The 12,929-nt window shown below is 44.9% G+C and overlaps 1 protein-coding gene across 6 annotated transcripts in view; it reads left to right on the top strand.

Annotated features, from left to right (window-relative positions):
• LOC125174690 (kalirin-like) overlaps nucleotides 1-12,929 on the top strand; it is a 577,730-nt gene that overhangs the window by 261,330 nt on the left and 303,471 nt on the right. For all 6 annotated transcript variants that reach the window (XR_007155513.1, XM_047874328.1, XM_047874329.1 and 3 more), the window contains exons 4-5: nucleotides 7,918-8,110; nucleotides 8,529-9,041. Coding sequence is in view for 5 of the 6 variants with exons in the window: in XM_047874328.1 (XP_047730284.1) it covers nucleotides 7,918-8,110; nucleotides 8,529-9,041 (706 nt within the window). In the remaining variant the exon portion in view is untranslated. The remainder of the gene's footprint in view (nucleotides 1-7,917; nucleotides 8,111-8,528; nucleotides 9,042-12,929) is intronic.

Raw genomic sequence — 12,929 nt, 5'->3', positions numbered from 1 at the left:
AACAGGGTTGGGATGATAATAGCAGCTAAGATAGAGGAGGCAAATCCAAAGGCCAACAAGCAGACAGATCAAGTGAGTGTGTGAATGAGCTGGAAGTGGTTTAAAGAATGGAGAGTTTAAGCCTCCTCCAAAGACACTTGAATGCATTACAAGCAATAGTAATAGCCTTGCCTAATAAAACCATTTTGGAGGACTGGGTTCAATAGTGTGCTGCTAAATTGTAATTTCTGTTTGGTGTTGGGGGCCACCAGGAGTAAAAAAAGGGTCAGTGGTAACAGGCTTATTCATTGGTTCTTCACTGCCCACCACTGAGACCCTCCACACCTGTACCAGTCAAACCTGGGAAAGCCCTTACACCATTCACAGTCTAATGGGTCAAGAGACAACTCTGGGGCATCAGATGTGTGCAGGGCCTGGAGGACCCAGAGATAACCCAGGACTTGCCCAGATATTTTAGATAAGCCTGCCAGGTCAGGTGCATGATAAGAAGCTTCATAATAATTTAATGGCAATTTAGAAGTTCCTTTAGAGAGGAAGCCTGGGAAGGCAGGTCTCCAGCAGGCGTCTGGTTTGAACACAGAATTGCTGTGTTGGGGAAGGCAGCCACCAGGCCTTTCAGGGAAAGCCTCTCCAGGCCAAGAGAGGAGGAGCTCGGTTTTGCAAAAAGAAGGCAGAGAAGTGAGCACAGAAATCCTCCCATGCTTGTGCTTCCAATAAATGATTCCATTTGAGAGGACATGAGGATAGAGAGAGAAACATGCTAGCATTTTTGGCAGGCTCCTATAGAGCATAGCTGCTGGTTGACCTTGCAAACATTGCCCTGATGGTATAGCTGTGTGCTACCTGTTTATGAAAGCATATCCTAGTCTGATTTAGACAACGTGAGTATCACTAAAGCCACACTTAAAAGAGTCTAGGTATTGTCCTTGGATCACCTGGAGACTCCTGGGTCTCATCCCAGACTGATTTTCATCATAATATCTGAAAGGTTTCCCCAAATCAGCATTTTTAAACAAGTGTTCTAGGTGATAATGAAAGTGACTAAAGTTTGAGAAGCATTGGCATAAAGCAGCACAAATGCTTTTTTGAGATGGTACAAACTTTCATGAGTGAAAACAGCTCCAGTAACGTGTAATGAACAAAAGACTAAATGGTCTAGAACTGAGTACAAGAAATATCCAATCAATCATAAAGTATACATTTATGTCCTGGGCCTGAGGGCTCTGAGAGTCCATGAAACAGTTTACCACGCAGTTTACCACACAGTTTACCACGCACAAAGGGCAAGAAGCTGGCCCAGGGGTCCAGGTCTCAAGCCCCAGATGGGAAACAAATGGGGCAGAGGGGTAGTGAGCAGTGGCTGTGTTCTCTGTCTAAAGGAAGGGGTGTGGTGGATGGGCAGGGTCACTCACTCTCCTTTCCTCTCTTTAGTGGATTTAAAGGCCTATTTCTCCAAGCTTCGCCTTTCTACACTCCCTCCTCCCCATATACAACGCGGCCATATGTGCTGCTGATCATTTAACTTGGGCTAATAAATATTATTTAAAAGGTAAATAACGTAAAGTGAAAAGGAAGGCTACCTGTTTTATTCCAGAGTAAATTGGTTTACTCAAATTGCTCTCCATCAAGCATGCTGAGAGTAAAAGAGGTCTGGGGGCATGTAGGCTTGGGGCAGAGGCAGGCTGGGGACCCACCCGGGGCTTGGGCAGCCAAAGAGCAGGGTGCAGACCCTGGCTGTTTCCAGAGTTGGGAAGACAGGGCCAGGGATGGGAGTGCGCCAAAAGCAACCTAAGATGACTTTGACATTTCCTATAATCATCTCAGAGATCAAATAGGAAGACTGCTTCCCTGCTCCACCCAATCTCCGTGCTAACACCCCACTGAAATTGCCCTGACCGATGGGACCGATGCCTCTTAGTTGCTAAATGGAAAAGTTCTGACCTCAGTTAATGACTTACCTCTTTGCAGCATTTGACACTGCAGTTCCTCCTTGAAATCCTCCCTTCCCTGATTTCTTCCCCTCTTGGTTTTCTCTAACCTCTCTGCATTTTTCCTCAGGCTCATCTACTTTCTTCTCCCATCTCTGAAACACTGATATTCCCATAAATTCTATCTTTGACTCAGGAAGTTTCTCTTCGTCTTACTCATTTTCACTGGGTGCTTACTCACTTCTGTGCATATCTACTACCATAGTTCATGAATGTATTCATTCAGCAAATATTATTGAATGCCTACTCTGTGCCAGTCACTGTACGATCCCCGAGTCAAAATTTGCAACCTGGATTTCTTTTAATTTCCAGGACATATATCAAATTGCCTTCAGAATTTCATGTATGTAGGAAATTGGTGGATGTATGTTTTAGGCTATGTTTCTTCAGATGGGGATTCAGGTATAAATTATTCATTAAGGGAATTCTCTTCAAGAAAACCTTTAAGGGAGTTGGAGAAGCAGAGTAGGGAAGAGGAAGGGCTAAGCAAGGATGTGGTCTCAGTTAAAGTCTAGCCAGAGACCGACTTGGAGAATGAGAAGGCTCTGCAACGTAAGTCACACTTCAGAGCTACTCCACCTTGTGGTAGAGGGTCTGAGCTTTGGCACCTTTGTAATAGAAAGGCACCCCCACACACCCACCTGGTGTGAGGTTGTCACTGCCCACGTGTCTCTTGGAGAAGTGTCATCTATCAGCGGCAGGGAAGTCTCCAGAGATGGTCTCAAGTGTAAGCTGATAGCTACAGCACTTTTAGAGCTGGAGGCTGGGCACAGTGGTCAATAAAGTGTCCCTGGTGGGATACTCACCGCATCTCTTATAGCAGCTAAGACTTACATAGTACAGATTATGTGTCTAGCACCATGGTAAGCACTTTATGGGCCTTAACAAACTTAACCTGTAGTATAGGCTGTTAGTATTCCTGTTCATTCATGTTTTGCAGTAAAAGGGCTAAGGCATAGAGGTTAAAAGTAACTTGCCTAAAGTGCCTCAATAAGTGAATGATGGAGCCAGGATTCAGACCAAAGAAGGCTGGTTCTAGATTCCATTGCCTTAAGTGCCACCTCAGTGTATTGAGTCTTAACAAGCACCAGGCACTGTATTAGGCATTGGGGATCCAGCAGTGGAATCAATACAAAACTCCCTGCCCTCACTGAGGTTACTTTCCAGTGAAGGAAGTGGGACAATAAGTAAATAAATAAAATATATGATCCAGATGGTAGTAAGTGCTAAGGAGAAAAATAAGGGCAGGGAAGTAGGCAGTGCCAGGCGAGAGCCATAGCCTTGAATAGGGTGGCCCAAGGGAGACTTAATTTAGGAGGCATTTTAGCAAAGATCCAAAGGAAGAGGGTTCTCTGCTTCTCCTTCTGCCACTCCCTCTGGCTGACCCTGATTTACTCTCCCTCTGCACAGCTTCAGGGCAAGCCTTTTGAATCACCTGATCATGTTCCTTCCCTAAATGACACCCTTCAGTGGTTCTTCATTGCCCTTAGGATAAATCCAGCGCTCCTGCCATGGTATGAGATGCATCCTGATTTGAGGTCTGCTTCCACTCCTGTCTCTTCTAAGAAGGCCTGCTTCTAACTGTGATGCCCAGGGCAAGAGTACAAATAGAAACCCACATAACCTATGTGTAAATATTGAAAATTAATATAGCAAGCTAACGAAATGTTAAAGAGTCTACCCTCTACTTTGACAAATGCATTTTCATAGCAACTTAGGAGGCCAACTTAACTTTTATATTTGTTGGACTGCTCTGAGTTCCATGCTAGAACTTGACAGTCCAGGGAGACTGACCCCCAGCCCATGGTCTGCCTCCCTTCTCTGCCCACTGCCCAGCTCTGTCTTTCTGCATGCGTGTGGACACCTCAGCTCACATATCCATGTTCTAGCCACATTCTTGTGTTTATACTGCTGGTATTTCTTGTCCTTGGGGGAACTGAACCTAGGAAAGAAGTACACGTGGGTCCAGGGAGTAGGCTAAGGGCCCTTTGGGCAGAGAATTTTAGGGTTTTAGGTGGTAGGAGCTTAGTCTAGAAGGTGGGTGAGGGCAACACAGACTCTATGGGGCAAGTTGCCTTGTTCCCTGGGGGAGAAAATGTGCAAGAGGAGGGTCAGAGCACAGAACAGGGCTCTCTAAAGCACTCAGAGCAGCACCCCCTCATAGCTCTCTGACTCTTACTCATGTGCCAAAACCAAAGTGAATTGCTGGAACTTTTCAATATGCATGCTCTCTTGTTTCTGTGATTTTGTGATTTTGCACAGACTACAGAATGGAAGGGCATACACTTAGAGTCCTTGTGCTAATTGCCCTCATCTCCAGTGAGCATCCTAATCCAATCCCCCATCATGAACTCTTAACCCCCACCCCCGATCACAGGAACACCACATGTAGCAGCAATACGGTAGGGTGTAGTATGATATAGTGACCTGAGCGTGGGCTTTAAAGTCCTGGTTTTGACCCTCTGTTTAGCCTCTTAGTGGTCATGTGACCTTAGGCAAATTCCATGCCTCTGTTTCATTATTCCTTACATGGAGATAACCATACCAAGTTTATAAGTTATTGTGAGGATAAAATGAAATAATGGGTATCAAGTGCCTAAGCGTAGGCTCTGGCATAGAATAAGCATTGGTAAAAAGTTCTTTTCCCTCCCCCAACTATGCTTCTTACTTGAAACGAAACATACAGAGCACTTTAGGAGATAAGACTATTTTCATAGAAAGATGCCAATTAGATTAGCTCTCAGCACTCAGCCCCTGGGCATCTATCCCCATCTCCTGAGCTAGGGAGAATTTCCTAGAGAATATTAGTGCCTGATTTCCACTTTTAGTTGTCCAGAATTATTAGTTCATAGTGTATAGGCTGCTGCTGCTCACCATATTTACATACTGGGATAGTCACTATTTGTTGTTAGGGATGTGAGCAAAAGGACAGTTACAGCAGTGGAACCTGAGGGGCAGGGAAACAAGGAAGCTGGGCATCTCGAAGGAAAGGCAGGACCCACGGTCAGCTCGCAGTGCCTGACATAGTGGGCATGTAACAAGTGGAAGTCAAGCCAAACGAAGCTAAGAACAGTGAGAGAAGCCAGTAAACTCTAATAGAAAAATAGATAAGAGAACTCTTCAGGTAATCACAGGGAAATACTTATGGAACAATAAGCTATACCTGGTAATCAAAGAAATGTGTATTTAAATGTAACGCAGTATTTTTCCTAGAAGATGGGCAAAGATGTAAAAAGTTCAATGGCCAGGAGCACTTGGGTGGCTCGGTTGGTTAAGTGTCTGACTCTTGATTTTGGCTCAGGTCATGATCTCACAGGTTTGTGAGTTTGTGCCCCACAAACTCTAACAGTAGACGCTGTGCACTGACAGTACAGAGCCTGCTCGGGATTTTCTGTCTCTTTCTCTCTCACTCTGCCCCTTCCTCATTGCGTGTGCATGCGCGCATGCGCACACTCTCAAAATAAATAAACTTTAAAAAATTAAAGAAATAAAAAAAAATCAGTGGCCAGTGCTAATGAGACAGTGGGGGGGGGTCTACTCTCATGCACTGCTAGTGTGCACGGCAAAGTTGATTTGCCTTTCTGTAAAGAAATAATGAGAATGATTAAATAAGTTAGGATATAGGTATAAGATGGCCCATGTATCATTAAACGTAATAGTTTTAAGACATTTTAGATATGAGGAAAAAACCTCTGTTGCAGTGAAAAATAGAACACTATATAGTGTGAAAACCTCATGCACAAAAAAGACTAGAAGGAAATAGACCAGAGTATTGTAACTTCTTATCGTGAGCTTCTCTTATATAGGTCTTTGACTGTTTTAACTTTTCTATAAATTAGCAGGTGTTTCTCTTTTAATGGGAAAGAAATCCCATACATTAAGAAAAGTCACATTGCTTTCAGACAATAGGGCAGAGAGAATGTTTTATGGACGGCTCTGGCGACTTGTTGACTCAGTACACCTCAAAGAAGAGGCAACTTCTTTCCTTTGGGATACACGCTTTGGGGAGAAATAAAAGACTCAGGCTTCCTCTCTTGTTGAGTCTAGTCATTTGTAGCAACAACTTGCCTGGGGAGTTTCCTGTCAAACTGGGAAGCCTAAGTGAGCTGCCTTATGCTTGAGACAGACACAAGGTCACAGGAGCTGTGGTCTCTTCACCAGTCTGTGACATTCTCAACGCTGGTTGAGATTTAAGAGGGGGCTTTGATTCCTTTTGTGGCCTAAATCCTCCAATTGTGGCCTTACCTCCAGTAGCTGTAAGTGATTAATAGGCGGTGTTACTCCTCTGTGGGTCACACAACAGGCACAGTGGTTTAAGCAAGTGCTATCTGGGTAATAGGAAATTAAGCAAAACACCCTAAAGCAATGCTACACCAGTATGTATATAAAAATGTGAACTGGGGCACCAGGGTGGCTCAGTTGGTTAAGTGTCCAACTTCACCTTAGGTCATGATGTCATGGTTTGTGAGTTCGAGCCCTGCATCGGGCTCTGTGCTGACAGCTCAGAGCCTGGAGCCTGCTTTGGATTCTGCATCTCCCTCTCTCTCTGCCCCTCCCCTGCTTGCACTCTGTCTCTCTCTCTCTCTCGAAAATAAATGAACATTAAAAAAATTTTTTAATGTGAACTAACCAAAATCTATTTTGAGTTATAAAATAGATACATACGTTAAGCAAACCAAGACGGATGGAAGGAAAGACCCCTAACTACCAAAACATAGAATTGCTTCCAAACTGACATGTTATAACTATTTTTGCTTTCATTTTTTTCTTTGATTTCTTAGGAGTTATACTTAAGTCCAAGTGCTTAAATAAATTTTGCTACTTAATAAGTTATATAGCAACATCTTGATTCACTTAGCCAAATTACTTTTTGGTGTTCAAGATGGTCACTGTCACTTCATCTGGCCTTGATTTCAAGAGTAGTTTCCCCTCTTTTAACTTCCTGAAACATATCTTTTTACATCCTGACTGGTGTAATGGAAGGACGTGAGACAACTGGACCACATCCCAACCAGCCCCACCCTTGGCCATCTAAGAGTAATCCACATGACTCAGCAACATGATTTTTTAGAAGCCAATACACATTTTAAACTACAAGTAATACATTTTTTTAATGTTTATTTTATTTATTTATTTTGAGAGAGAGAGACAGACAGACAGAAAGGCATAGAGAGAGGGAGAGAGAGAATCCCAAGCAGGCTCCACACTGTCAGCGCAGAGCTCTATGCAGGGCTCAATCTCACAATTGTGTGATTGTGACCTGAGCTGAAATCAAGAGTTGGACACTCAGCCAACTGAGTCACCCAGGTGCCTTTACAAGTAATACATTTTAAATACAGTGGTGGCAAATATATGTTATCAATGCTCTGTGTACCATTGCTAATCCACTGGTCAAATCAGCCTAGAGCCCACTGAGGAAAAAGATGTTTTGGCCCACTTTGAGTTCAGTGGTAAAGCATACCAGTGTCTGTATTGAGGTAGGCACAGGGAAGGTCAGAACTCATACCAAAAGCTTTTCATGTCATGTTTAAGGGCAGTAGGGTCCTTGTCTTTGAAGAGCTTGTATTCAAATGGGGAAATCATGATTCATGCCAGGAGCAAGAAAAGGAGACAAAAATTAAAAGAAAATCAAATACAACTCTGAACGCTTGCACATAAACATCCCAACAAGTACGACTGACTGTAGGGAGGGCTGAGTTACGTGCTAAGTGCTGGAAGAAGCCAGAATGCCCTAGGTCAGATGGGGTTAATCTAAAGGTTTTCTGAGGCAGTGCATTTTGGGTTGGGTTAGAAGGCAGCCAGGAAACATGGTGTGAAGCTGGAGGGGTCCAGGTGAAAAGGAAAGCAGCGTTCTGGATGCTTTCTGACTGCGTTCCCCAAAGTCTTAGCCACCCAGAGTGACCATGCCTGACCTCTGACCTCCCCACAGTGAGGACGTGTGCAAACGTGGCTTCACCGTCATCATCGACATGCGGGGCTCCAAGTGGGACCTCATCAAGCCCCTCCTCAAGACGCTACAGGAAGCCTTTCCAGCTGAGATCCATGTGGCCCTCATCATCAAACCCGACAACTTCTGGCAGAAACAGAAGACCAACTTTGGCAGCTCCAAATTCATCTTTGAGGTGAGCCAGACCTCTCTCTTAGCACCCCCTTTCCCTTCTCTTCTGCTACCCACACATTTCTCACTTCTGCTTCTCCACTTACCCTATGACATGCAGGATGGCAGGGTCTGATATTTCAGGATTTGTCGGCTACTGTGGCCTTACCAGTAAGTCTTGGAAGGAATAAAAGCCCAAGAGATTGTCCTGGGCTGTCAGCCAGTCTGTTGAAACTGCCGACCCCGGCTGATTTGTGGCTCCTGACCCATGGGCTGCATGCTCTCCCACTCGCCCTTTCTGAGGCAGGCTGTGGTCATTAACGTGCGGATTTATGTCAAGCCTTTCCCCTTGACTTTCTGTCTTCTGCCTGGGGCTGCCCTGGGGTCTTCCCCCTGCGCACTCCACATCACTGAGTCCCCCTCTCTGTGTCTGCCCCTCTCAGACAAGCATGGTGTCCGTGGAGGGCCTCACAAAGCTGGTGGACCCCTCCCAGCTGACCGAGGAGTTTGATGGCTCCCTGGACTACAACCACGAAGAGTGGATCGAGCTACGGCTCTCCCTGGAGGAGTTCTTCAACAGTGCTGTGCACCTGCTGTCACGCCTCGAGGACCTACAGGAGATGCTGGCCCGGAAGGAGTTCCCCGTGGACGTGGAAGGCTCACGGCGGCTCATCGACGAGCACACGCAGCTCAAGAAGAAGGTGCTGAAGGCCCCTGTGGAGGAGCTGGACCGGGAGGGGCAGCGGCTGCTGCAGTGTATCCGCTGCAGTGACGGCTTCTCAGGGCGCAACTGCATCCCGGGCAGCGCTGACTTCCAGAGCCTGGTGCCCAAGATCACCAGCCTCCTGGACAAGCTGCACTCCACCCGGCAGCACCTGCACCAGATGTGGCATGTGCGCAAGCTCAAATTGGACCAGTGCTTCCAGCTACGGCTTTTTGAGCAGGATGCCGAGAAGGTAGGAGGGGAGGTGGCCAGACTGAAGTGGGGCTTGTGTGTGTTGGGGGTTGCTGCTTAGCTTTTTAGGGGAACTTACAGAGGCTGCTGGTCCAACTTCCTGATTAATAATACTTTTGTGGAAAGCCTTAAAAATGTGCCTACTGGTTTGGGATGATTTATTTGGTCATTGATCACTGACTTTTTTTAAAAAAAGTTTTTATTTATTTTTGAGAGAGAGAGAGAGAGAGAGAGAGAGCGAGCATGCAAGCAAGTGAGCATGGGAGGGGCAGAGAGAGAGGGAGAGAGAGAATCCCAAGCAGGCTCTGCACTGTCAGCACAGAGTCCGATGCGGGGCTCGAAGTCACAAATCATGAGATCATGACCTGAGCAGTAACCAAGAGTCAGACACTTAACTGACTGAGCCACCCAGGCCCTGATTGTTGACTCTTTAAATCTCCCTTTATGTAGTGTTTATTATATGCCAGATACTGTTGTAAGCACCATGTGTAAATTAACTTATTTTAATCATCTCAAGAGTTGTAAGGGGTAGGTATATGACAGTTATCCCATTTTATAGATGAAGAAACTGGGAAGGCAAATAACTTGGCCAGACTGAGAAGTATGATGTGATTGTGAAGTCCACACTTTTGCACTGTTGGATGCTGGCCCTCTCAGGACATGCAGTGAGTGGTTAAAGCCAGCTAAGCCACAAGAATAGCAATACTGTTACCAGTCACAATAACACGACTTAGTGATTATTGTCCTGCAGTGTCCTTTACCGTTGACAAAGCACTTTCACATACAGAGTCTTATTTAATCTGTGCAGCCCTTTGATCCTTTGAGGTGGGTGGTGGTGTTTCTGCTGATATACGGGAAACGGGTGCTCTTTGATCCTGGGGCTGTAATGGCAGACTTGACGTATGAATCCAGCTTTCTTCTGTTTGAAGTACAAGGTTCTTCCTTCCATACCACTGCTTTCTGGAGGATTTTCCTCAGCTGCTGTGTACTTTCTCAAGCAAGACCCCACTTTTCCAGCAGTGAATTTTCAAAGCTTTCCCCTTATCAGGGGACATGTGAGAAAGTGAAAAAGAAAAATATCATATAGTGCTTCTTTGCCAGGGATACAGAAGTATCTTCTCTAGATTCTCTCCAAGCTAAAGAAGAGAGTTTACTATTATATGCACTTTAAGAAGAGTGAAATAGGTTTTCCTCCTATCAGTGTTCTGGGGATAACTTCTATTCAAATGCATAATACCACTCTTAGGCATACCGTGACGTTGTGGTAACCTGTGAGTTTTATAGACAGCATCTGATGCAGTGGTTTTGTGTCTTTTAAGATCCTATATTGAAAATGTCCTTATGTGTTTGTAAGTAATGAAATCGGGATATAAAACTATATATAATTATCCCAATTTATGTGAGAGTGCCAACGTAGGTATAAATGGACAAAATTCATCACAGTGCTAATAGTTTTGATTTCAAGGGTTTATGGTTATGGTTGATTTAATTTCTGTATATTCTTTTTTTATATAAATTTTTTCATTTTTATTTATTTTGGACAGAGAGAGAGGGAGAGAGACACAGAGTGTGAGCAGGGGAGGGGCAGAGAGAGAAGGAGACACAGAACCTGGAGCAGGCTCCAGGCTCTGGCCTGTCAGCACAGAGCCTGACGCAGGGCTTGAACCCATGAACTGTGAGATCATGACCTGAGCCAAAGTCAGATGCTCAGCTGGCTGAGCCACCCAGGAGCCCCTCTCTGTATAATTATTCTGTGCTTTCTAATCTTTTATAGTTCATAATCAGATGAAAACCAATATGTGTAATTTTTAAAGATTGCACAGCCCCTTTCTACAAAAGGAATTTTGAATCTCATTTAAGCCAGTTTTTGGAAGAGATATGTAGGAGAGTTTCTTGCACAACCTTAGGAGCTGTGAGGTCTCCCTAGCCTTCCTGAGGGCTCCTTGCCCAGTGGCCCAGTGCCTGGTTCCAGCCCTGGCCTACTCCCCTCTAGGAAGGGCCCCTTGGACTACAGAGTTACTGTCACCGCTCACCAAATGATGAGAGACACCAGGTCAGAAGCCAGATGCTCTGTGAAGCCAGAGGCAGGTACTTTGGCTCCTGTAACCAATAGTGGAAAGATCTGGACATCTCCTTTTTACTTGCAGTCTCTTCTGCTCTGGGGCAAGGAATCTGCTTTATAGCCTGGCCTGGGTGCCTGTTTCAGTGAGCCAGGGTCATAAGGGGAGACGGAGGACTCAGGTCTGCCGAGAAGTGTTTTGTTTTAGGCACTTCCCTGCACCCGTGAAGCTCAAGGATATGGGAAGTCTGCATAGGGCACAGATAGCGCCTGTCTCACAAACAAAACACACAAAACAAAATACCTTAACCTCAGAAGTCCCCAGGTAGGGAAGGCTGACCTTCTAGAGTCAGCCAAGCACCAGTCAGCCAGGCAGTAATTTCGGCCACACATGTATCTTCTCAATTCATGCTTGATTCTTTCTCTAACCCAGAGTGTGATTTTCTCAAGATCACACTCTTGGTTAGACAGAGCTAGTATTTGGTCTGTCTCCAAAGCCCAACCTAACTTTTAACCCAATAGCCCTGCTATCTCTCACTCCCAGGACCTGCCTCTTGCTACCACTGAACACTGGCTGTTAGCCCCTTAGCCATCTGGCCCATGCCCTGATGATTCTGGGGACGACCTGAAATCCCACCTTCAAAGGCACACTCAACAGCAGGTGCTTTTAACCTTCCTGTGCTATGGACCTCTTTGTTCTGGGGAAGCCTGTGGACCCTTCTCAGAGTAACATTTGTAAATGTACAAAATAATATATATGTACATGTACACACACATATGTGTATATACACACACATATATACATACATATCATACATATATATAATATATGTATATGTATGTATTACACACACACACATAATGGCCTTGAAAAATAATTATTGAAGTACAGTTATTACATTTTTTTAAAATAGCCATAACTTGAATACTTCTTTAGGAACATTGTTAAATAACAAGTTCTATTTGAAGTCTTCTACCTACCATAATTTTGAAGTAGTGATGAGCATAAGTGACATTTCAGGGCAAAACCTGATGTGATCTGAGTGTGTGTTTCTGTTGATGTCAGAGGCACAAGTATTGCTAACATTAATGTAGTTTGCTGCCTACATTCATAACGGAAAGGAATGCTATATTTCAGTTACATGTTAGTGACAATAAGGGCATATTTTTTTCCTGTCCAAGTACACAAGCCCTGAGTTCTCTGCAGAGACTCTAAGTTTAGGATCCATGTTCTGTGGTGTATTCATACCATAGAAAGAAGTATGTGTGTGTGGCATGTGTGTGGTGTGCTTGGTGTGTGTAGAGGGGTAGGGGAGACAATATAAAAAATGAAACATGGAGTGAAAGGAATGATGGGAAGAGGGCAGCTCAGGAATATTTTGATATTGAGTCAGTGGTGAAAATGTTGCTCAGGCTTGACCCAGCTGCCACAGAAAATGTGCTCAGTGTGGGGCAGGAGAGAAAACAGTCCTTTTAAGTTGCTTCAAGATTAATTTAAAATATCTGTGCAGAATCAAGTGCTCAGCCCTTGACTTATTTGGTGTTTTTGAAAGGGGATGAAGAGGGTGGTGGTTTGGGGTAAGGGTTGTCTGCGTGGATCCACATCTAAACAAGGGTGGGAGGAAATAGTTACTGCATGAGCCATGTCCTAGCCTCCCTTCTGGTGGGAGTCTTGTCGGAGGCCTGTAATTCCAGATCTGGGAAACTCTTAGCAAATCGAGGAGTCTGGTGATCACCCAGCTCCTACTTTTGTAAAGAGGTGAGTGCTGGGTCTGTCACCTCTGGCTCTGTGGGGTGACAGCTGTTTCCTAGGGCTTGAATAATACGTGG

Source organism: Prionailurus viverrinus, chromosome C2 (assembly GCF_022837055.1).
Source record: "Prionailurus viverrinus isolate Anna chromosome C2, UM_Priviv_1.0, whole genome shotgun sequence".
Lineage (NCBI taxonomy): Eukaryota > Metazoa > Chordata > Mammalia > Carnivora > Felidae > Prionailurus > Prionailurus viverrinus.
Note: the sequence above shows the minus strand (reverse complement) of the source record. Positions and strands in the feature narration are given on the sequence as shown.